Genomic DNA, 24,372 nt, shown 5'->3' on the forward strand with positions numbered 1-24,372 from the left:
ATCAGAACGGCTGGAATATATGTTTAATATCTGGAGTCAAAATACAAATTCATAACTAAATTAATATTTTCTGAGAAAAATAAAAATTCACCTTATTTTTTGAATAGACCTATGCAGGAAAAATGCTTTCAGAAAACACCAAGATAAGGAGAATAACGGGAACAGGTTGTTCGTTCCTTACGTTTAATTCTGGCAAAATGGTTATGATGGATTGTTTTATATAAGAATGTAACGACTGTCATTTTGGTATCTACGAATTATGTTTTTCCTAATCAATTCTTGGCCCAACTCCAACAAAAACATTATTCTCCTATCCAAGCGATTTTTTTTCCAATCTGGATTTTTCAACATCAAAAGTTTATAGGCATTGATGCCATCAATGTCCAGCAGATGAAAAAATATTGCCATTGGCCACCGATTGCTTTTTCTTCATGTCGTGAATTCCTTCGCTAATTTATCTGTTGTATCCACTGCACCATTTGTTTTATTGTATTATAAAATAATGTCTGGTTCGTAATTAGTTTCTTCTCCACTTATTTTGTCATCGTTATGTTCAGTCGATAAAAGAATAACTGCCGCATTTTTTTTTTGGAAAGTAGGAAACTAAGGTTTTACTTTCCATAAAAGCAAACATGCTTGAAAAGTCCTTCTTATATCTTGCTGTAATAGTTCTTTTGTAATACAAGTTTTATTTTTACGCAGTGTACCACACAAGGTATAGTTTTTATCTAAAAGCATATTAGCTAACTCAATACTGGTAAAAAAGTTATCAGTAGTTGTTCCATGTCTTGAAGATAAATGGTTTACCAGGTCCAACACCACCCTTTGTCCTTGGCCTTTCTCCGGTCTGTTTCCTACTTTGCCTAAAATAATTATTCTGTAATAAAAATCCACATTTTTTTCATCAAAAAACTTACTTAAATAAGGTTGCATATTCACTATATATACTTGTCCGGCTTACTCTTCATATAAACCCGAAAAGGGGCCTTGCTTCGGAATGGGACTAACTGCTCATCCACGCACAAATGTTCAGATGGATTAAAAGATTTCTTGTAATTTGTTACAAAACCATCAAAAACATCTCTGATTGGGGCCAATTTATCAGTGCGTTTTCTTTCTTCTCTTGTTTCAAAATTGTCGAATCTTAGAAAGACAAGGCAGATGGTACTAGAGGCCGACATAAAGTTGGATCTTGGCTCCAAAGTACACAAATTGGCTCTTTAGCAGCGTGCCAGGCTCCAAAAATAATAAGCAAACCAATAAATTCTTCCAGTTTTCCTTGCACAAAAGGAGAAAAGGCCTTCTCATTCCTCGCATAATATGATTCGGCTTTTCTATTTGTCTCCGATAAAATCACATCCATAATATCTTGTGGAAGAAATAGTTCAAAAGCTTCTTTTATGGTGGAAAATTGGGAACTATATCTAGTGAAACCTGGTGAAACCTTCTGAATATTACATTTTCGTCTCTTGATGTTCGTAGTAAAAGGAACCTTTGCCCACACCCTAGCATCTTTAGACGAATAAGTTGGATGATCTGTATAAAAGTTTATTGACGGGCCTACTTCATCTGCAGAATCTGTCGACTCATTTTCCCTATCACTAACTTGTTAAACGTCATCTATCTCATCAGTTTCAGTCACTATGTCAGTCTCCTCAATATCACTTGAACCATCCTCTAGTTGTAAATCATTAAAATAATGGTCGTAAGCGTCCGTTTCTAATATAGCCTTATTTTACCTTATTTTCAATTCTAAACTTCCGTGGTTCACTCATTTTTATAAACGCGTACTCGACAATCAACTGTAAACGTGACTAAACACCCTTAAATTATATTGAGAAAATAGGTGTACAAATAAATTGGGAATCCCCGAGAGTGTTGACGCCAAGAAACGGGGAATCCCCGTCGTTTGAACAATTTGGGATCAATTTGTACCCCGGTTGGTTTTTAACGTAGGCAAAATTCATACTTGTCGTTACATACCGAGCGGGGTGCATCTGGACCCCAAGCAACAAAATTATTTATAATTAGTTACAATAAAAAGCAATTTATTCAAAATCTTGTATACCAATTTAGATATATATTTAAGAAGCATAGCTCGAAGGATATTAGGTAAAAAAAATATATTAGAAAATATACCCAAAAATTCATGTCTGGGGTTCAGCTGTACCCCGCTAGGGTTTATGAAGGTTTAATTCAAAATAGGGGTTAAGAAATTTGTCAGTCCTCAATATCGTCAATATTTCGCCTTTTAATTATATTCTCGTTTATATTTATAATTGGGGACGTCGTTGACGGTACCATTACTTGCTCGTGAAACATGAATAAAACAATAAATCGCTACTTGTTTTCCTTCTTCAGGACACATATTATCAGCTCGTGCAGTATAATGATGAACAAGGATCCTGAATGTGTTTCTGTGTTTCCAGGGCAAAATGCTCACCATTAATGTCGGGGCAGGAATTATAATTAGCAACCAGAGTTTGGTCCTACAGGGAATATCCAGGTCAACTGCCGGTAATTACACTTGTGTAGGATATAACACAGAGGGCGACGGAGAAAGCAAGCCGTTCTTCCTCAATGTTCTGTGTAAGTCTTTAATCATTTCATGATAGTGTTCTAATGGATCACAGTAGACATTTATTTTTTTCATTTTTTTGTGCTTTAAAATCATCTATTCAATGTATGAGTGACAGATGAAAAAAAATCGCACTGTTTGGCATATTCATGTATTTCCGCGAATTTTTTCTGTGAGGATACTATATGGAGGTGGAAATTCAGAACATTATCTCACAGTCGGGTTCAGATGGAACGATAGCCGGTTGGGCTGACGTGTGTGGACTGCTTCACCCATTCAATCGACCACTGTGTGAACTGGTGGTATAAATCGCGAGGCCAAACGATCGATTTTCACTTTCTATCGTCCAACCCGTGCTAGGAATCACACGTTAGACGGTAGGCAGGTTTCGACTTTTGAGAATTGTTCGTTGAGGTGCGATAGACAGTGGTCTGACCTCTCTGCACCAGTACGTTAAGGTGATTGCGTTAATGGCCATGTTACGAAGTAGGAATGGGTCAATTGAGGCTGGGCCTATGGCGAGAAGCGCTCACTGCGTAACCTCTGCGCAGGCAGCCAGTGATGCAATTGAACCCAGGTCAGATGCTACAAATGCAATACGCATATATAAAGATGGCACAAAAACCAAAGAAGGCTCAGGATGTGAAGTGTACTACCGGCGTGATTCAAACAGAACTGGCTGGTATCGTAATCGTCACAAAAGAAGTAACCAGAAAAGGAACTTCTGGCAAAAACATAACAATCTGCACCGATAGTAGACGAGCCCTATTACCCTTGAACAGACAACGTGTTACCACAGGGCTGGTTTGAGGTGGAGGGACAAATAGATTCACTCACTCTGGACATTACTTACCTCAGAGCCTAGCACTTGAGTGCCACCAAGATTAAGTCAAAGCCTCGATAGATAATAACATCATTCTGAGGTGGGTTGAAGGGCACGACAGGAGTTGAGGTAATATCATTGCCGACTTTGTAGCCAAACAGGCGGCTAGACTGAGAATTCTAGGACAATTGCGGAACTAGCCAAAAGACACACCCATGCTCAATGGGAGATGGGATGGAATCAATGGATGCAATCTTGCCAGGATCACCCTGGGCCATCCTGGGAAGTTGGTGCCGAAGAAATATCTGGCGATGACCAGGAAAATCTACGCTCAACAGTAAGATTTCTGACTGGCTACTGTCAACGAAGAAAACACCTCAATAATATGGGGCTAGTGGACACACCTATTTGCAGGATGTGTGAACAGGAAGATGAAACTGTCAGGCATGTCCTTTGCGAGTGTCCGGAGTTATCGTTAATGATAGAGTCTGTGTTCGGCGAGTCTTGGCCTACACCTGCCGATATAAAGGAGACGTCTCCCAGCGACCTTCCTGGAAAGGACAGGATGGACGATTACCTAGGAGGACAACTCCTCGGGAGGATGTTCAATTGATTACATGTGGCTTGAGTGCGGTGGGCCTACACTCACTCTACCTGCTCTACAGATACAGAGATGTAGGAGTGCGACAGCCAGTTAACGAAAAAACAGGTTTTCAAACAGATTTTTCAGACAGTTAGTTTTTGAGGTGAAGCTCGTCAGTATGTCAGTATGTAAAATATTTTGTAAAATTGAAAAAAGTCCAAGAGAACTACTTCAACAACGTTTCTCTTGAAACTAATACTAGGTATTTGAATTAGAAGATGTTTTTTTTTTTGTAGGAAATCTAGACATTTACTTGAAAAATCACTTTCATGGAAAGGTAAAATGGGTAGAACATCAAACGAATAAACAAAATTATTTTGTGTGACTGCGAAGTGGAGTTAATCGAGATATCTGAGGCTTCAAAGATATCAAAGGAACGTGTTGAAGGTATTATCGACCTGAGCAGTGAAAAGCCTGACTTTTTGTAGCGATATGTGATAATAGATGAAACACGGCTCTATCCATTTTTTTTCTAGGACAGCAAATAATTTGACTATTAACTCCAGAATATTAACATATAATTGTATAAATAAACCTCATTTTGAGTACTGTCCAACTTGAATGCATTTAATAAACCCCAACAGGCTTTCTCAACTTCAAAAACTCCAAAATAGGGGCATGAGAATTATATTATATTAAGATGCAGTCGTTATACTTCCAGTGATCACATGTTAAATATACTACAATGGCTATCGATTTCAAATCGATTATTCTTTTAAACAATGGTTTTTATATTTAAAATAACTAAAAGTCTCCAACCAACATATTTTGATGAATTTTTGGTTTTCTATAATCAAAAACATGTACATGAGACAAGATCTTATAATAATTTTCATATATATAGAACTCACACTGTTGGCAGAACGAAAAACTTATTCTACAAGGGACTACGGGAATTTAACAATTTACCAAATGCCATTAAAGAGGAAAATACTGCAAGAGGGTTTGAGAGTGAATTATTGGAATAACTAGAGCGTTAGTTAGTTGGAAAATATGTATATTATATGTACGTTACTATATCAATATTGGTTTTCAACATTGGGTCATATAAATTGTATATTTTTTATTATTATCTTTTTATTTAATTTATCTTCATCATTGTTATTATCTATATACAGATTTGAATTTTATTGATATTTTTGGCACTGTGGTAATTTAAATTGTTAATTAGTTGTTATGTCTTGTAAGATTAGGATGTATTCTATAATAAAGATTACTACTACTACTACACCAAAATCAAAACGATTGTCATCTGAGTAGTCTGCACGACTCCAAAGCGTCCAAAGACGCAACAGTCTTCTGACAATGTTATGGTATCAGTATTTTGGGATACGCGACTTTTTCCATTCTCAGACCTCAGAATGCTCGGTGGAAAGATGTGATCGTCGAAACAATTTTTAGAGGATAAAGACAAAGCATACTATATGGTATAGCAAATTGTATAATAAAATAATAAAATATAATTATAAAATTGAATTTTATATAAAAAAGTTCATTTTATGTTAGCCTGCTAAGAAATTTTCAGATTCATGGTAGATTCAGACGGGATAATCTATAAATACATTTTATATGTACTTGTTTTACAATCTTCACGAAAGTTTCGAAAGTTTTTGGGTGTGAGAAAATTGATAGATCATGTGATTGAAACTAGGGTGAATAAGTGAAAACATTCTTGCAAAGCAAATTAGTGAAACATACATTTGAATTTTTTACCAAATACCTGATAGGGGAATCATTTTCACTTTTACTTTTCAACGTATCTATCTGTATGCCTTAACTCTAGGCCTATGATTTTTCGATTCAACAGTAGATAATTTCATCGTTATATTTCTCAGACACTCCAGTATGTAAACCAAACCAAACCAGGATTTACGGAGTAGCAAAACAAGAACGAGCCCAAATAGTTTGTCAAGTAGAAGCGAATCCTTCAGATATTCAGTTCAAGTGGACTTTCAACAACTCGGCGGACTCTGTGGACGTGGCCCAAAATTACGTAATGAGGAGTGGAACTTCGAGCATCGTCTCGTACACTCCCTTGACAGAATTGGACTACGGAACGTTATTGTGTTACGCTTCAAACAGAATTGGAACGCAGAAGGTGCCTTGTGTCTACCATATTATAGCGGCAGGTTAGTGCTTGATTATAATAGCTGAACGTTCCATTTTTGGTCGACTGATGAACGACTAGTTCAACAAGGCTATTGTTTTTTGCTGAAGGTGTTTATGAAAATTATAAACAAATATCAATATTATAGATTCTACTCAATATTCCGTGAATAATTTTCTTTGTATAGACCATTTTCCAAAAATTCCAAAATCTCAAAGACACGGAAAATTCGAATAAAGGATAGTGAAAATAACTTTCACCTGATTTCTACTACTTAGTAGTAGTACTTAGACAAATGTTATTTTCTTCATCCTATATTCAATAAGAATTTTTACGAAATAAATAGGTTATCAACCGAACTACGAAGAATTTCTTTTAAATTTGAAGGGGTTTATTTTGAAAAGAGGTTAATTTTTTAAGGAAGAAAAGATTTGGCTTCCTACTTATTCATTTTGATACAAAAAACATGTGAGAATTTTCCAAAGGAAAGAAGGAAGCAATAATTTCAAGAAATTACTTCTGTACAAAATTGTGTAGATCATGCAAAGAAGTAGCTTTCAGACACAAACTGAAAGGAAAAGTCTTCTCGAAACATTCACTTTCAAATGAATTTTGAATCGTGTCACAGAATTAGTAAAGTATTTTAAAATAAAATAAATAAAATAAAATGGAACATCGTATGCAGGATGCTGTCTATTTGTCGTTTTAGCAAATTTTTCTTTTCGTAGTCACCATTTTGAAAAAATGGGTACAAAAAATAAAGCTCCACTCAGATGGCCATGACTTCAGATCTAGATGCATTTTTCAATGCTGAACAACTTTTTCAAATAACATTTCCCGAAATTTTGCCAAATAAGAGTACTTTACTGTTGTCTTAAAATCAAATATATGAAGGCTCCTTGTATATTATGTGTGTTTTACTGTATTTCGTTAGTGTATGTTTAGTTTTAGGGGATGCACAAACTTTTATCAATAATAACTTTTTGTCAAAAAACCCTTAATGAAGAAGTTTTCCATATAGTGCATACTTTGGGGCTGACACTATATACAGTAATGATGGAACTGAAGCATCTGAGAAAAATGAAAATGAAATATACACCAATATATCATTTATTCGAAAAATAAATATCTTTGAATCTACAGGGTGTATCTTGAATGATGTCATTGATTTTAGGTGGTGATTACTAATCATATTTCACGATTGAGAAGTTTTGATATCTCACACACACTTTGTTTTATTCAAATTAAAGACCCTATAGTAGCTGAATTGTATACAAATTCTGCTCTGATTTTACGGTTGTCGATAGATATACCTTATTGATATTGTTTTCTTGCAGGCCGACCGGATCAAGTTCACAATTGCTCTGTGTCGAACATTTCAATGACATCGTTTTCAGTCAGATGTTCAGAGGGTTTCAACGGCGGCCTTTCCCAATCGTTTTTATTAGAGGTAAGTTGGAAATTTCTAAGTCTCAGTATATGACATACACTTACTCTCGATATTGACGTATTTCGTCCAACAAAATTGAAGGAAAGGGGATGAATTTTTCATTGATAGAATTGAAAATAATAAATTTAGAAACCTTCAATGACCAACAGTATCATGCAGCTCTTTGTTTTGAATTTGTGAATTTTGACGAGTATTTGTGGATATTGTTTCAAAGAAATCTTTACTAGTGAAAATATAGACTATAAAAATAAAAACAAAAACGCCAAAATTGAATATTTCAACTCAAAGTAACCATTCAATGCATTTTCCACTGTTTTTTCCAACATAATGTTGAATTAATGATTCTACTGGGAATAGAAAGTGAAAATAGTATATTATGCAACGATCATGTAATGATGGTTATTAAGACACGAGCATTAACCGGGATACGAAACGAGCCGAAGGCGGGTTTTGTATGGTATATGCGAGTGTATTAATAACCATTACATGAGAGTTGCATACGCTATTTTTTCTAAACCCGATAAATAATGAAAAACTATAAATATTATATTTGTATTGAACACATTTACAGTAATTAACTCATATTTTTTCAAAAAAATACAAACTTAATGGTATTATCATGGATATATGAAAACTATAAAGATCCTAATTATATTTATATTGAATATAACAACTGTAATTAATCTGATCTTTCAAAAATATTGGAGTCGATAGTATTCCTTCTATATCGCTGTTTTCAGACATTTTGATAATATAGGTAGGTAATATGAAAACTGATTTTGACAAATGAAGCAATTAGTTACTTAGGTTAGAATCTAGGACAAACAAAAGAACAGGATTCTTGATTGAAAAATTATGGGTTTCTATTGGTTGATAATCTGTATAGTTATGAAAAATCTATATCATAATGGATATCATTATGAAACGGATTATGGTCATATAAGTGTATTGTTAGAGTACGGGTGTAGGAAAAATGTTTTATTATTAGAGAAAAATAAACAGTAGAACTCAAAAATGAAAATTCTATACTATGAAATACTATATATCTAAAAATATGATACGTGTCCGGAAAGTCGATAGAGAGAGAGAAAGAGTTCAGCTCTGGTGGTATTTTATTCTTACATTTGGCAAGGTGATGAGAAAATGATCTTGTGTTGAATCATGTGTGGAACATTGAAAGAAAACGAAGCAACTTTCAACAAGTTTCATATGTATTGGGTCCACAGACACCATAGAACCCCGTTTTTAAATTTTTTCATAATTGTATTTCCAGTAAAAGTAACTTTATTTATTTTTTTTTTAAATTGACACGTTTACTCGTGTATGAGTCGAAAATTAGTGACTTTCAGGAAACATAAATGGCTGAGAATTAGTGAATGTATTCATCCCCGGTCTCATTTTCAATAAAACAATTTTCACCACATGAAATTCGCCCTAAGGTAGAAGCAACCCCCCGTACAGTGTCAAATTGAAAGTAATGTGTAGATAAAACCCGAATTCCAGTTTTTGTGAGTATTGTTGCCTTTTGGCAAAATCACACGGAAAAACGTTCATTGACTGGGCTGAAATAACATTTGTTCAATTTACAGGTGAGAGAAAGCCAAACCCAACAAATCAAAGCAAATTTGACATCTCCGGTAGCAAGATTTCTCGTCGCAGATTTGTCTGCAGGTATACAGTACCAGCTCACTCTTTTTTCTTATAACGCCAAAGGACGTAGCGAGCCATCTATGGTGCAAGCTTCGACACTCCGACTTCCGGAAAAGCAGCTGACAGCGGAACAAGGTAAATGATACGGCAGAAAACTGCATCGGAACTGGGTTTGAGGCGGAAAGTTTTTGAAACTTCATGAAATGACTAAAAAAATAATGAATTGCTTAGGTGATATAGATTTGCTGCTTTTGATTGAAGAGAAAAAAATTACATATGGATGATCATATTATTTGAATTCAGAGTAATTGCCACAAAGAGAAAGGTCCTATTCATCAATAACTTGTCGAATCTATTAATTCGGCCTGTCAAATAAAGAGCTAGGAAATTATACAGATGCTTGACGTTTTGGCAGCTAATTCATAGTTGGACAAATCCAATGATGCAAGATTTTATTTGATAGTTTCAGATTAACTACTTCAAATCTCTGGCTGAAACATTTGTAGAATGTTCATGACCAAAAAATAAGCGAAACTTTGGATTAACCGAAGAAATAAAATAACTACAATAAAATCTCATGTGTCATATTCGTGATGATTCTATGAATGATATCTATTTCAGTTCAATAAATAATGTTTGTAGTTCAGACGAAATGGTACAAAGAGATTTTGGACTGATTCAATGGTAATGATTGTTTCGAAAGAGTTTTTTTATTCCCTATTACTCATTGTGGTAATTTTCTTTCTTCCTTTTTTGAAATTCAACACAAATTTATCAAATGATGAGGAAGGAACCATTCGCTATTTATTTTTCGTCATTGAAGTCTTCTTGTTTTCATCGATTTCAGTAATCCATTCATATCAGTAATGCGAAAAATGCATTACGGATTTACAGTAAAAGGACTCGATTACGACTAGTTGCGTTTTCAAAAATAGAATCAATAAACTTGTTTCAGTTTCGAAACTGCAATTTCACCAAACTGTAACTGTCATATTCGTGATGATTATATGAATGATATCTGTTCCAGTTCAATATATATTGTTTGTAGTTCAGAGTAAATAGTACAAAGTGATTTTGGTGAAATTCAATGATCATGATTGTTTCAAAAGAGTTTTTTCATTTCCTACTATTTATTGTGGTTATTTTCTTCCTTCCTTTCTTTGAAGTTTGCCACAGTTTTAACAAATGATGAAGAAGGAGCCAAAAAACTTTCTCCTTCTCAATCATATTGACCAACTTCAGAAAAGTAGTTGAAACCCGCTATTTGTTTTTTGTCATTGAAGTTCACTTGTTTTTATTGATTTCAAGAAACCATTCATATCAATAATGCTAAAGATGCACTAATGAAACGGATTCTCAGTAGAGGGGACTCGGATGCGACTAACTGCGTTTTCAAAAATAGAATCAATAAACTTTTGTTACAGTTTCGAAACTCGAATTTCACCAAACAGCCAACAACCAGGCTGAGAGGAAGTAATACTCAGTCTCAGGGAAATATTCATAAATGAACATTTATTGAAATCAAGCCTCAACTTATGTTCTTTTAGTCAAAGGAGAATTCTTCATATAATTTTCAATTTTTTCGTAACTGTCTGAAAAATATATAACAGTAGTATCATCAGCAAATATTTCAATTTTACCATTTTACTCATCTGTAACCTTCGATCCTTTCTGGGATTTGTCACTCCCCATACCAGAAAGAACTAGCCAATTTAGTTTATCACAGTGCTTGAATTTCTTCACAAGAGAGGAAACTTTGGATGGACATGAAAAACCGACGTCTCCAAGTTGCAAAGAAAGAAGGAAATGCACAAAGTCTCTATTGATCCATAAGTTTCCCCATATTTTAGTTATTCATTTTAAAAGATTTTCTCTAACAGAAAGATTCAGAGGCAAGTTAAATGTTGCCATCGAATTTCCTCTAGATGGATTGGATATGAATAATTATGCAGCAGATAATGTGACTCCTTGTCGCTATAATCTATATGCACTTTCGAATCACAGTGGGTCTACCTACAGCGGGCATTATACAGCATTCTGCAGACATCCTTTTAATGGCACGTGGCACGAATACAATGATTACCAATTTCACCAAAATCGCTTGTGAGTGGAAATGCATACATCCTCTTTTATGAAAAGGAGGAAATGAGTTCGCGCCTTTGATTGTTTTGTGAAGTTATTTTTGAACTGTTCATTTTAATGTTATGTATTATCTATTTCAATAATAAATACGAGTATTATTTGACATTGAAAAAAAAAATTAAATTCTGTTACATATGTATTATATACATTAAATTTAACCATTCAGTTCTGAATTGCCTAATGAAATGAATAAGAAAAAAAACAGAAACTAGGATGGATCCTTGGAGTACACCACAAGTTATATCATAGAAATAAGTTTAAGGATAGATGACCTCTGATTCCAATATTGAATGATTTTTTTTTATCAATATACTATGGTTAACTGAATCAAAAGCTTTGCACAGTTCGAGGAACAGAAAAAATATTCTTTATTTTTATCAAATTCTATTTGGATTTGCGACACTAAATCCATTTTCAGTTTGTGTAAAGAGAAAATACCTAAAAAAAAGCCCGATAGAAAAATTTCAATTTCCTCATGAAAAAAAATATATTTAGTTGATGAAAACCCGTGATAGAGCTCATGCCAAATATCTTAAAGAAAAGACAGCAGCCGCTAGACAGTACTATGTAACTTTACGCAACTACGTCAATGACGCAATGAAACGTGAAAAAACAGAATATATACAATTTGTTTTGAACAAAAATAAAAACAATTCAAAATTGACATGGCGAAATCTTGCAGATTCGGGTGTTACCACAAAATCATCCTCGCAAACCAATAGCCTGTCAATTGAACTACGTAGACATGAAGAAATCAATGACTATTTTTTAAACGTGGCTGGACTTTCAATAGTAAATAATGACACTCTTTCATTCTACAATAATAATGAATTGAACGCTCCTATAAACTTTTCCCTCACCGATATATCTGATGATATTTTGACTGCTATCAAAAAAATAAAATCTAATGCTTCAGGTATTGACAATATAAATATCAAGATGATTTCTTTAGTGATACCACACTGTATTGATGAAGTTGAACATATTTTCAACGAGTCCTTCGGACAGGGTATCTTTCCAGATGTTTAGAAGGTTGCTAATATAATTCCAATTCCGAAAAAGAATGCACCTAACACGTTCAGTGACCTACGCCCTATCAGCATTCTGCCCTCATTTTCTAAAACATTCGAGAAAAATGTTTTCCGTCAAATAAGAGCTTTTCTTGAAAAAAATCGAATACTCCCGTACGAGCAGTCTGGGTTTCGCAAAAAACACGGAACACAGTAAGTAATCGTAAAAGACGATCTTGCGAGATTCAGAGATCAATCAAAAGTCACCATTTCAGTACTGCTTGATGAAAGTAAAGCTTTCGATTTAGTTAATTTCGATTTACTCATCAGCAAGCTCAAGTTCATAGGATTCAATGACATTTCTCTTGAATGGATGACCAGCTATCTCACATGCCGATCACAGAGGGTCAAACTGGATGATTACTCATGGTCGTCCCTGAAAAGGTGTACCACAGGGAAGTATTTTAGGACCGTTGATGTTTCCAGTGTTTATTTTTGATTACCCCACTTTCTTATCACATTGTCGAATACATTCATATAGATGATATACAGCTATATTTGTCTTCTCATAACACCGATACAGAAAGTTGCGTGGCCAATATAAACACAGATCTGCACAAAACATTCCTATACTCGGAGAATCATGGACTGAAAATCAATCCAAATGAAACTCTGGCCTTATGCATAGGGTATCAAAGACAAATAGTAGAAACTCAGTGTAATTTTAGGCTCACTCTTGATAACGCAGACATTGACTGGGTAGACAGTGCTAAAAATCTTGGCGTAACCATAGATAGCTTTTTGTCTCTCCACGAACATGTGACAAAAATTTTCAAAGTATCATTCTTCAAACTCAAATCGCTATATAAATTCAAGTATCAGTTATCAGAAGAAATGAAACTCAGGTTAGTTAAAACTCTTATTTACCCCCATATCGAGTATTTGGTGTATTACAATTTTTTGCCGCAATATAACAAATCGAAGTTACAGCGTATACAAAATGCATGCATGCGATTCGTATGCTGTATACCATATGGTGAACATGTCACCCCATTTTTGTTGAAAATGAAGGAGCTGAATTTGAGGTACAGAGTCCAATTCTTGATGAAAATGTTTTTGTTTAAGTTGCTTCAAACTGAAACACCTAGTTATTTATATAGTTCACTAAGCAGGCATTCTGACATACATATAGTCAATTTGAGAATTAACTCATTCATACCTAGACACCGTATTTCCAAATTCCAATGATGTTTTTCTTATATAGCTCCTTCCTATCTGAATGAAATTTTACCCCTTTCGAATCATAATATTCATCAATTTGAAAAAGAAATAAAATCACAGATGCTCAGTGTTAATTTAAAAAATTTAATATTCAATGGATAGTGCAATGAAATTGTTAAACTGACCAAAATAATGTTGAGAAAATTAAGAGTTATTAGCAACTAGATGATGTAATCATTTTTCTCTTCGCTATCATTGTTATGATACTGAATAAGTATGTTTATAATTATTTTCTTATACTTACTGTATAATTTTCCGGAAGGGTGGAAGATAGCCTTTGGCTAACCCTTTTCCTTTTATGTATAAATGTATTTTTATGCATTATAAACGATATTATTATTATTATTATTATTTATTTCCATAGAAAATCACCGCAGTGGATTCAGATTCACGCCGATGATGAGTGTTCTAACTGGAGTCTTGTCCGCTCTGCTCATTGTTGCTCTGACTGTCATTTTGGTGCTTCGGCTGCAGTGCACTCATAATCACAACAGGCGTAAAGGCCACAAGAATATGATTGCTGGGGCCAATATGGAACATCGGGGTTCAGCAAGTGAAGTTGCTCTCAGTGATAAGGGTGGTGAGTATTTTGATGGAATCTTTTTTTCCTTCTCGGTGGATGAGACTGTTCTCATTTGCGAAATTGAAACTGGAAAAATTCAGGTGGGGTTGAGTTATAATTATTTGACTCTAAATATTACTGGATTTTTTCCCAACATCAAACCATTATTTTAACACCACGACACGTGTTTCGATAGCTCATCGGCATCATATAAGACTAAAAAGGTTCTCAAACTCCTCAGCATCTCAGAAAAATACACATTTCACACCTTTGTGTGATAAAAACTCAATAGAGATTAGTTCTAATGAAATATTTATGTTTTTTCTGAAATAATTTTTCCTGTTAATAACGAACTACGACATTTTATCCATCTTCATGGACTAATCGTGACACTTAGAGAGTAAATATACTTTTTATTATTATTCAACGGTTCTATCATTGGGGGCTTCTTATCTAAGGTACTCGTTTATCATTTTCTTAGTGAATCTCATAGACGAAACTTATGATTCCATTTCATATTGTCATTTCTCTATTATTTTTCATTTTATTCAAAGGTGGCAGTCCCATATCAAAACACGATTCTAGTGGTGGCGAAGGTGATAGTGATGAGAAGAATCCAGACATCATTCCGCAACCTGTAGATACAGAAGACGGTTCTGAATATTCGTGGAAAAGGCAACACGTGTCGACTATAGAAACTTCTCCCAGTCGTAGCCTTCTACATCAGCCGGGGAATCCCTCTACGTACATGGGCTATTGCACTTTGAGAAATGGTATTCCTACTCATGAGTTCACTCCTCAACCAAAGTTGGTGAGTACACTCAGAACAATTTTTCATTTCGAATTGTTTATTGTCATGAAGTATATAATAAAGAAATTTTTCAATTTCCTGGATTTACTACTTCATGAACTTTTTTATTTTCATTATCTTCGAATTTATGAGTTGAATCCATGATTGTCAAAAACTTCTGAAGATACCTCTGACAATTTTCTCATATGAGTATGTTGTCGTTTATGTAGCAACATCGTTGAATACCGGGTGTCCCACATTTTATGTGACAGGCAATATCTGGTTTGTTGAAGGAGATACACAAAAATGTTTCATACAAAAGTTTTAGGAGTTCATGAGAGCTATATTTTGATATAATTTTTAAATATACAGGGTGTTTGGTGTAGGTGCTACAGACCAAAATTCCATTCTTTAAAATAGAACACCCTGTATATCATTACATATTCAGATGCTACGTTAAATTCTGATATCATTTCATGTTTGGTTTTTGAAATTTGGTTACGGCGTTGTTGAGTTATTGCTTAAAATGTAAAGTCTTGAGAACGACTATCATTTTTAAAAATATCTCATACAATTATTCTCTCTGCATCAGATCACATGAAAATAAGTCAAAATTTTGGGTGTTCGAAGTAATGGTTTCAATTTTGAGTTGTGGAATTCAGTCAGGAATCATTTTGAATATGAAACAATTGCGAAATTGAAAGAGGTGTATTCAAAAACAAATCTTTAATTAATAACAATGTAAATAATAAAACTTGATAAATCATTTCATAAGAATGGTAGGTACCTAGAAATAAGTCATAAAAATTGTTCAAAGTGATGCCCATTAGATATTATACAGGCTTCGAAACGTCGAATCACTTCTCTCGTACAAGTCGCTCTTATAATATCAGGAGTAATATCACTGCACGCTAGTCGAATTTTCATTTTCAGATCATCCACATTCAAAGGGGGAGTAGTGAAAACAATATCTTTTAAATAACCCCATAGGAAAAAATCAAGCGGTGATAAATCTGGGGAACGAGCCGGCCACCGAATTGGACCCTTATTACCAATCCATCTATTTGGGTACGTTCTATCCAGATATTCAGTAACAACCTGTGAATTGTGAGGAGGAGCACCATCTTGTTGCCACCAAATTCCTTGTCGTTCTGCTATGGGAATATCTTCCATCAACTGGATCAAATCATTTTCTAGAAAATGTAAATATCGCAATCCATTGAGATTTTCATTGAAAAAGTAAGGTCCTATGATGCGGCCATTGAACAATCCACACCATACATTAATACCCCAAGTAGTTTGAAAATAACTTTCGCGGACCCAGTGGGGATTTTCTTGAGACCAATAGTGACTGTTATGTCGATTCACAACTCCATTATTGTGGAATCGCGATTCATCGCTCCACAAAATTTGACTGAATATGTTAGGACTTTCATGTAATATTACCTGAATATAAGCAATGAATTCAAGTCGTCGTTCAAAGTCCGTGGGTTTCAAACCTTGTACCAACTGAATTTTGAATGGGTGGTATTTATTTTCTTTCAGAATTATCTGTACATTAGATTTACTCACACCGACTTCATCTGCAAGAGTACGGATAGAAACATGTGGATGAATAATAATATAAGCCAACACATTGATCTCTAAATCTTTAGTTCTAACAGATCTCGTATGATGACGATGCTTTATAGTAGAAGGAAATGACCCAGTTCGCAATTTTTCTACAACTCTCGAAAAAGTCATTCGTGACGGAATGGGTCTGTCTGGAAAACGTTCTTGGTATGGACGTTGTGCTTGACGGCAGTTTTTCTGACATTCCCCAAAAATTAATAACATATCAATGCAATCACTTGGACTAAACGCGAAAGGCATACTGGAGTTTTCGCACAAAGAACACAGTTACTGTTTTGCAAAGAATCACTGAATCGAACTGACAAGTAGATATAATTCAACAACATTTGTTACTATGGCATCAACAAGCATAAGCTACTTGATGAAATTGTGCAATATAAAGCAATTCACCCTCAAGTTAGTCACATTCTCAAGAATTTCAATATTATATTCAACTGATATCGATATCGTATCGTAGAGGTGAGAATAATGGTTTGTATTCAGTAGTAGTCTAGTTCAATTTAATAAAAGATATAGACTGGATTCGTGTACGAGTAAAAAAGTTTTTTTGAAACTTTATATTTAAGGAAAAGTGCAATAACTCAACAACGCCGTAACCGAATTTCAAAAACCAAACATGGAATGATATCAGAATTTAAGGTAGCATCTGAATATGTAATGATATACAGGGCGTTCTATTTTAAAAAATGGAATTTTGGTCTGTAGCACCTACACCAAACACCCTGTATATTCAAAAATTATATCAAAATATAGCTCTCATGAACTCCAAAAACTTTTGTATGAAACATTTTTGTGTATCTCCTTCAACAAACCAGATATTACCTGTCACATAAAATGTGGGACACCCGGTATATTCATTAATTCATTGGACAGTAGGATAAACAGTAGAATTTATGATTGATCACTGTCAACTGAAGAAACACCTCCACGATCTGGGGATAGTAGACACACCTCTATGCAGGATGTGTGAACAGAAAAATGAAACTATCATGTCCTATACGAGTGTTTGGAGTTCATGAGAATATCACTGTGTGTTCGGCGAGTCTTGGCCTACACCTGCCGATGTAAAGGAGATGTTTCCTGGTGACCTGGCTACCTACCTGGAAAGGATGGACAATGTTCTAGGAGGACAACTCTTTAGGAGGATGTACAATGGGCCCGGCGGGCCTACACTCACCCTCCCTACTCTACAGATACAGAGATTTCTTCTCCAAGTCTCTAAATTTCATCTTTATTTCATGAAATACTTCAATTTTCACCAGCAATAAATTTACAAAGCGAAAAACAATAATCACCACCTTTTTTTCAGTTATCAGGTCCACCCCGAATGATCAGCCCATTTGCATCCAGTACCTTACCAAGACAGTCACCTATTCAGTGGCAATACGGTCCAACAAATCACATTCGACCTGGTCTGTTTCCCGCTCCATACCGAGGCCCCCGCCCGCAATGGGTGGGATCCCAACCCAAAGACCCACCTATAGCCCTCCAGGCTCTGGCTACAACCGAGGAAGAACCATCTGTTGAGACACCACTAGTGTCGAACAAAAGGGAAAGCACCGTTTGACTAGCTATCCCGCCATAACTTTCGTCAATATCCAATACAAGACAGGGTTTTCCATCTGATTGAGATGAATATACATATTATCCCTATTTCTAGGGTATTGTGATTTTTTATGCACATCTAACTAAGGTGTTTTTTACGAGTACTTTCTAGATAGGGTGAATGAAATGTTATGGAACGCCGCATGAAGTGAGTCACAACTGTTCCACTCTGAAAATTGGACAAAAACCAGTCTGCGTTATACTGATTTCAGGGTCTACAGGTTGGCAACGAAATCAGACTTGATTTGACAAAGACAAAACCACGATATTTTCGATGAGATAGCAATTTTCTAATGGTATGGGATATTCCATGATAATACTTCCGGAAGGTATCTCTATCATCCATAGAGCCGAAATAGTGATCAATATGGCTATTGAAGAAACCAATATCGATTACGTGATCGCTTTTTATTGGGTAAGCAGGCAAAATGATTCATGAGTAACATCTTCGAACTGCTCACAGTTAACAGATTCATAATTCACTTCTTTTGAGGCCAATTACACATGAACAAATTCTCAACTCTGCAGTTGTGTTTCAATCATTTCCTCAAACTTCTGAATTGAAATCGACCTGGTGGCTTTATTACTTGGATGACACTTTCGTTATCTAAAAACATGGAACGGATGCTCTAAACCTTTTCCTAGACCACTTGAACGCTCAACACCCCAGCATCAAGTTCATCACGGAGACTGAATAGGACCAGCGGATAGCATTCCTAGATATACTATTCGAACGATGGGATGCTAGACTAACCCACAGAAAGTACCGAAAACTAACGCACGCAAAAAGATATGCACGCATTATCGAATCGTCATCGTAACCGAAAGAGAGGAGTCATATCTACTCTAACTGAAGAATATGTGGATCAGAGTATCTCGAAGAAGAACTAGAATGTCTTCAAGTGAGTTTGAGATCGAATGGATGAAATATAACCGAGACAGAAGCCATAAAACTGAAGAGTTCCACAGTTCAAAAGACTCAGTTGGTGGCACGATCATATCTACCATATATCCCTGTCACAGACAGAATTGGAAAACTTTTGGAGAAACACAACATTGAAACGGTTTTCAAACTCAACAAGAAAATTCAACGAAGTATCAGGTCTGTTGAAGACGATAGAGACCCTCTATCAGCAACAGGGGTGTTTCGCATACCCTGCACCTGTGGAAAGGTATATATCGGAATCACCACCAAAGGATCCACGGGCACAAAGCCTAAGGTGCATGGGGAAAAATTAAGACTAAGCCAAACAAACAAGTTGGCTGTAACCAAACACGCACTCTTTGAAGAAAACCACTGAATCATGTTTGTAAATATGAAACTCATTGCCCCCAACCAGGAATATCACAGCCGACAGGTACGGAAGGCAATAGAGATCCACAAACACATGGATGATTTCAACAGAAAAGAAAAAGCTCAACCGAATATAGAAACCCATTATAATAAGTTCAAGCATGACGGCAGGTAGAGGAGAGTCGACGAACGTTATTGACAATTCACCTAATTTACCTGAGTCAACATGATCACCAAACTATCTAAGTCAACATATAAACGCCTTACTCAGCCGTAATATTCAGTCATCCAGCGAAGCGTCAGGAAAAAAATTCCAAAAGTCGACCGTCTTCAAACCCGGAAAATAGTGACACTGAATAACTCCGCCGCGGAAGCCTATTTTATCTGTAACTGAGATTTTGCTATGTCAATTTGTTATCAATCGCGTGATTATACCCCACTCTATCGGTAGGAATACCCGCATTCAAAGGTTTAACATATTGATATGTCTATAAGTGACAGCTGACACGGAACAAATTCGGAATCAGAAACATAGAACGACAGAAATTGTGCCACAGCTGCTTGTGCCGCAGGTGATAAGGATTTAGTGAAATTTAGCGAAATCTGAATCTCATTGACTAAGCCAATATCAGTTAGGTAGATAATTTATAAGCTGGGAGGGATTGCATAATTCCTTCAGAAGTTCTGCAAGAGTTGAGGAAAATTACTGTAGTTTTCGATGTCGATTGTAGGATTTGCACTCGATTAAAATATGTTTCATTGTTAGGGGCGGATGGCATATTTTGAAGGTTGGTTCTTGGGTTTTTTCGATCATAGTGGGAGTGTGTGATGCGGGTGTGTCTAAGGCGTAGTCTAGTGACTATGGTTTGGTGTTTTCTTTCCAGAGAAAATATTTTTCGAGGGAGTACGGACTTTGTTACTTCGGCCAATTTCGACTTGGAGAGGTTCCATTCAGCTTGCCATGCATTGATAATCATCTCTTTGAATATTTGTTTGAGGTCAGATTTGGCAGTTTTGGTTATTGGCTGAGGTTCGTCAATATCTGTTGCATCTCTGGCTGATCGATCGGTTACTTCGTTTCCTTCATACCCATATGTGATGCCACCCATACAAAGTGGGTCTTAACTTTTGTTCAGCTTATCAAATCTATGAAGAGACTTGAAAGTCATTTCTCTCTTTGCCTCTCATCGTCTTCCAACCTAGAGGGCCACACCATAACATAATTCTCAAGTCCCTTTCTAGATTTTACAAGCTGAACACAATCAATGTGCAGTTCTTTCGGAAAAACCTTTGGAATTTGTCATTCTAAAAATGTGAAGTGATGTATGAAAATTTCATGTGAAAAAATATTGAAATCGGCTTCGTTGAAGCAGAAATTTTTCTGATGGTAATTCTAATTTCGTTGCCACCTGAAACTACTGACTGATTCATTTCGACTCTGAAATGTCATATACATGTCAAATGTTTATGTTTGTAGATAAATATTGAACTCTGTATTCAATATTGCAACTTTTCTGATCGAGAAATATTGATTACTTTTCCTTGACGACTTGATATTTTGGTTGTTCTCTGATTGATGAGAAATTTGAATATTGTTATTGCGAAATATAATAATTATTGAGAAAAATGATCAGTTAGTGTTATGAAAGTGATATTCTGAGAATAAACAATATAGAAGACTGATAAAGTTGAACACATTTCAAAAAAGTTTCTCAAATTCAACTTCAATGTTGGTTTGAGTTTAATGCCTTGCAAAAAATGAACTCAACTTGTTATCATCATCCAAACGAGCATGTGAGGTTGAAAAAATTTTGACAATATTTCTACAACAAAATTATTGTCATATCAAAAAATAACGAACATGAAAATAGCATGAATATTAGTGGAATCGCAGGTCCTCGTTCAACTTCGGCAGTAAATCTTAGCTTGTAGTTGAAAAATATAATCCAGCCTGCATCTAAAAGATATCAGTGTGCTATGATTTCCTTCATCATTCACTGAAAAACCAAGAAAGGGTAAGAGAATAATATTCATTTCGCTAAGTAACGTTGAACTTCTCAAGTTTTGAAGAACTTAACGCAGTGAATAAAGTGAAATAACAAAATTAATGCATCCTCAAATGAAACTATTGATATGTTTGAGAAAAACAAAGACGTATTTCCTTATAAAGACGTCATCAGAACGATCGACATTGTACAGTATATTGAAGATGGACAAGGCTGTCAAAGGAAGTCCGTTGCAAAGCAAAGCTCCTACATTGACTACTGAACGAGTATCGTCGTCTACTTTCCCCTGCAGCTTTCACTGTGAGGCAACTGGATGAAACCAGAGCTGAAAAGACATTCATAATTCAACACCAGATAGCGCTGTTTCAACTCTTCATAGGTTTCATAAAGACTTGTCTTTGCATTGAAGTGAAATGCATCCCGCTCTGTACATGATAACAAAGAAAAATGTGTTTTATTGTTTCATGAAACACCAGGTTCATGATAACTTCATTTATTTGTTGCATAGTTAATCAATATTTCTTGTGCAGAGTGGCTTCAAAACCAATTTTTGTGTTCTCTTCAGAGAGAAACACAGCACTCATGTGTATTCATATTTAACTGATAAAGAAAATGGATTCTCGATGTACTTTCTCATTGAACATTGAGAAAAAATCAGATGTTTGAATATAAATATTTTGTATATATGTATTTTCTTGCAATTTTTTGTAAATACTTATGACTGTTCTGTACATAATTGTACATATTCTCCATATGGAATTTCCAGATGGAATTTCATTAATCTAATGTGTACCATATTTGTGTTCTGGAAACGGCTATTTTGGCTATTTTGCATTCTGAAAAATATTATAACTTGCAAATGAGGCGATGAGATGTAAATATTTATGTGATTCCATGACTATAATAGATCATGGATTTGAAAACGAGTGGATCATCATAAACTCGTGTTCGGAAATGACTTCAAGATATTATTCCAAAGATAGTGTTTTTCTGAATAAATGGAAGTGTTGAACATGTATGTATATATTGTGAATAAAAGTACGTTTTCCCTGTAAATAATATCAATACATCGATTCTCCACTCAATATTTTGTTCTGTATTTTTAAAAACTGTTCTTTATCTGTTATATGATTCAAATATTTGTGGATATTTAATAAAAATGTGATAAAATCAACTATGGCTTCTCATTTGTTTCCTACTAAAATTTAATGTGCAGAAAATCACAAATTTTGAAAGCTTATAATCCCCAAAGTATTAATGTATCAGATATACCTATCATGGTGAATACTTGTCAGGTTTCTGAGGATAATTCATTTGATAAAGAGGCAAACAAGGCTTGTAACAGTTCCAATAGGTCAGGAAGTAATGATACAAAATTGAAAATCGCCTTTGTTCTCATACTGATATTATTAGTGATTGAAAGTTTATTAATTTATTCAGATCAGATTCATAATATAAGGGAAATACAAACAAATGTTGTGTTGAAATATTCTTTTGAACAATACAAGTAACGATCTAGGTGGTACCTATATGCCGAATGGAATTTTCTTTAATCCAAATATTCTTTCACACTATTAAAATAGTTTTCTATGAAAAGTATCCGCTGTTCACGCTTTTCCTATTTTCACTCATAATCTCTCAAATTGTAATTGAGATGGAAGGCAATCTGAGATTGTATTCCAAACCCCATGAAGTAGAATTTACTTTGGATAATTATTGTGTTAATGTTATTGAATGCTTTGGTCAGACCGAAGAGAAGTGCGCCATCGAATTCTCCTTGATTATTCAGATCTTCAGATATATTCATAGAATATAGGAATTCATAGAGACCCATAGATTTATAGAGATTCATGGATTATCAAAGATTCTTGAAGTTATAAAGATCCATAGATTCATAGAGATATACAGACATATTCATAGATAACTCAATCTAACTCAATATTCAGAACTTAATATATATTCATAGAGATAAAGAGATTCATAAATACCCATAGATTTGAAGAGATTCATAAATTTTAAAAAATTCATTGAGTTATAAAGATCCATTGATTCATAGAGATTCATAGACGTATAGAAATTCATAGAGATTCAAAGATTCTTTGAGATTCATAGAGATATAGAGATTCATAAAGACCCATAGATTTATAGAGATTCATAGATAATCAAAGATTTTTAGAGTTATAAAGATCCATAAATTCATAGAGATATAGAGATCCATAGAGATTCATAGATCCTTTGGGATTCATAAAGATTTACAGATATATTCATAGATAACTCAATCTAACGCAATCGTCAGAACTTCAGATATATTCATAGAGATAAAGAGATCCATAAATACCCATAGATTCAAAGAGATTCATAAATTAATAGAGTAATGAAGATCCATAGATTCATAGAGATTCATAGACGTATAGAAATCCATAGAGATCCATAGATTCTTTGAGATTCATAGAGATATAGAGATTCATAAAGACCATAGATTTATAGCGATTCATAGATTATCAAAGATTCATGGAGTTATATAGATCCATAGATTCATAGATTAAGATTCATAGATTCTTTGAGATTCATAGATATATACAGATATATCCAAACTAACTCAATCTTCAGATTTTCAGATATATTCATAGAGATTAAAATATTCATAGAGATCTATACATTTATAGAGATTCATGGAACTATAGAGCCATAAAGATTCATGGATTTTGAAAGTTTCATGAATATATAAAGATATATTCATTAAGAAATTAATCATTCAGATCTCCAGATATATCCATAGAGATGAGGAGATTCAAAGAG

At 34.6% G+C, this 24,372-nt stretch overlaps 1 protein-coding gene across 2 annotated transcripts in view; it reads left to right on the forward strand.

The window, feature by feature from the left end:
• side-VII (sidestep VII transmembrane protein) overlaps positions 1–22,747 on the forward strand; it is a 338,106-nt gene extending 315,359 nt beyond the window's left edge. The window contains exons 9-16 of one of the 2 annotated variants that reach the window (XR_012468277.1): positions 2,430–2,589; positions 5,880–6,173; positions 7,489–7,601; positions 9,191–9,386; positions 14,049–14,264; positions 14,801–15,057; positions 17,978–18,421; positions 18,486–22,747. Coding sequence is in view for 1 of the 2 variants with exons in the window: in XM_074186061.1 (XP_074042162.1) it covers positions 2,430–2,589; positions 5,880–6,173; positions 7,489–7,601; positions 9,191–9,386; positions 14,049–14,264; positions 14,801–15,057; positions 17,978–18,235 (1,494 nt within the window). In the remaining variant the exon portion in view is untranslated. Of the gene's footprint in view, positions 1–2,429; positions 2,590–5,879; positions 6,174–7,488; positions 7,602–9,190; positions 9,387–14,048; positions 14,265–14,800; positions 15,058–17,977 lie in introns of both variants that reach the window. The other variant, XM_074186061.1, reaches the window with a different exon arrangement.
• The last annotated feature ends 1,625 nt before the right edge of the window (positions 22,748–24,372 follow it).

The sequence above is a fragment of the Leptinotarsa decemlineata genome, unplaced genomic scaffold, assembly GCF_025532065.1.
Source record: "Leptinotarsa decemlineata unplaced genomic scaffold, Ldec_3_MD MMD2_tig00078422_RagTag_RagTag, whole genome shotgun sequence".
Lineage (NCBI taxonomy): Eukaryota > Metazoa > Arthropoda > Insecta > Coleoptera > Chrysomelidae > Leptinotarsa > Leptinotarsa decemlineata.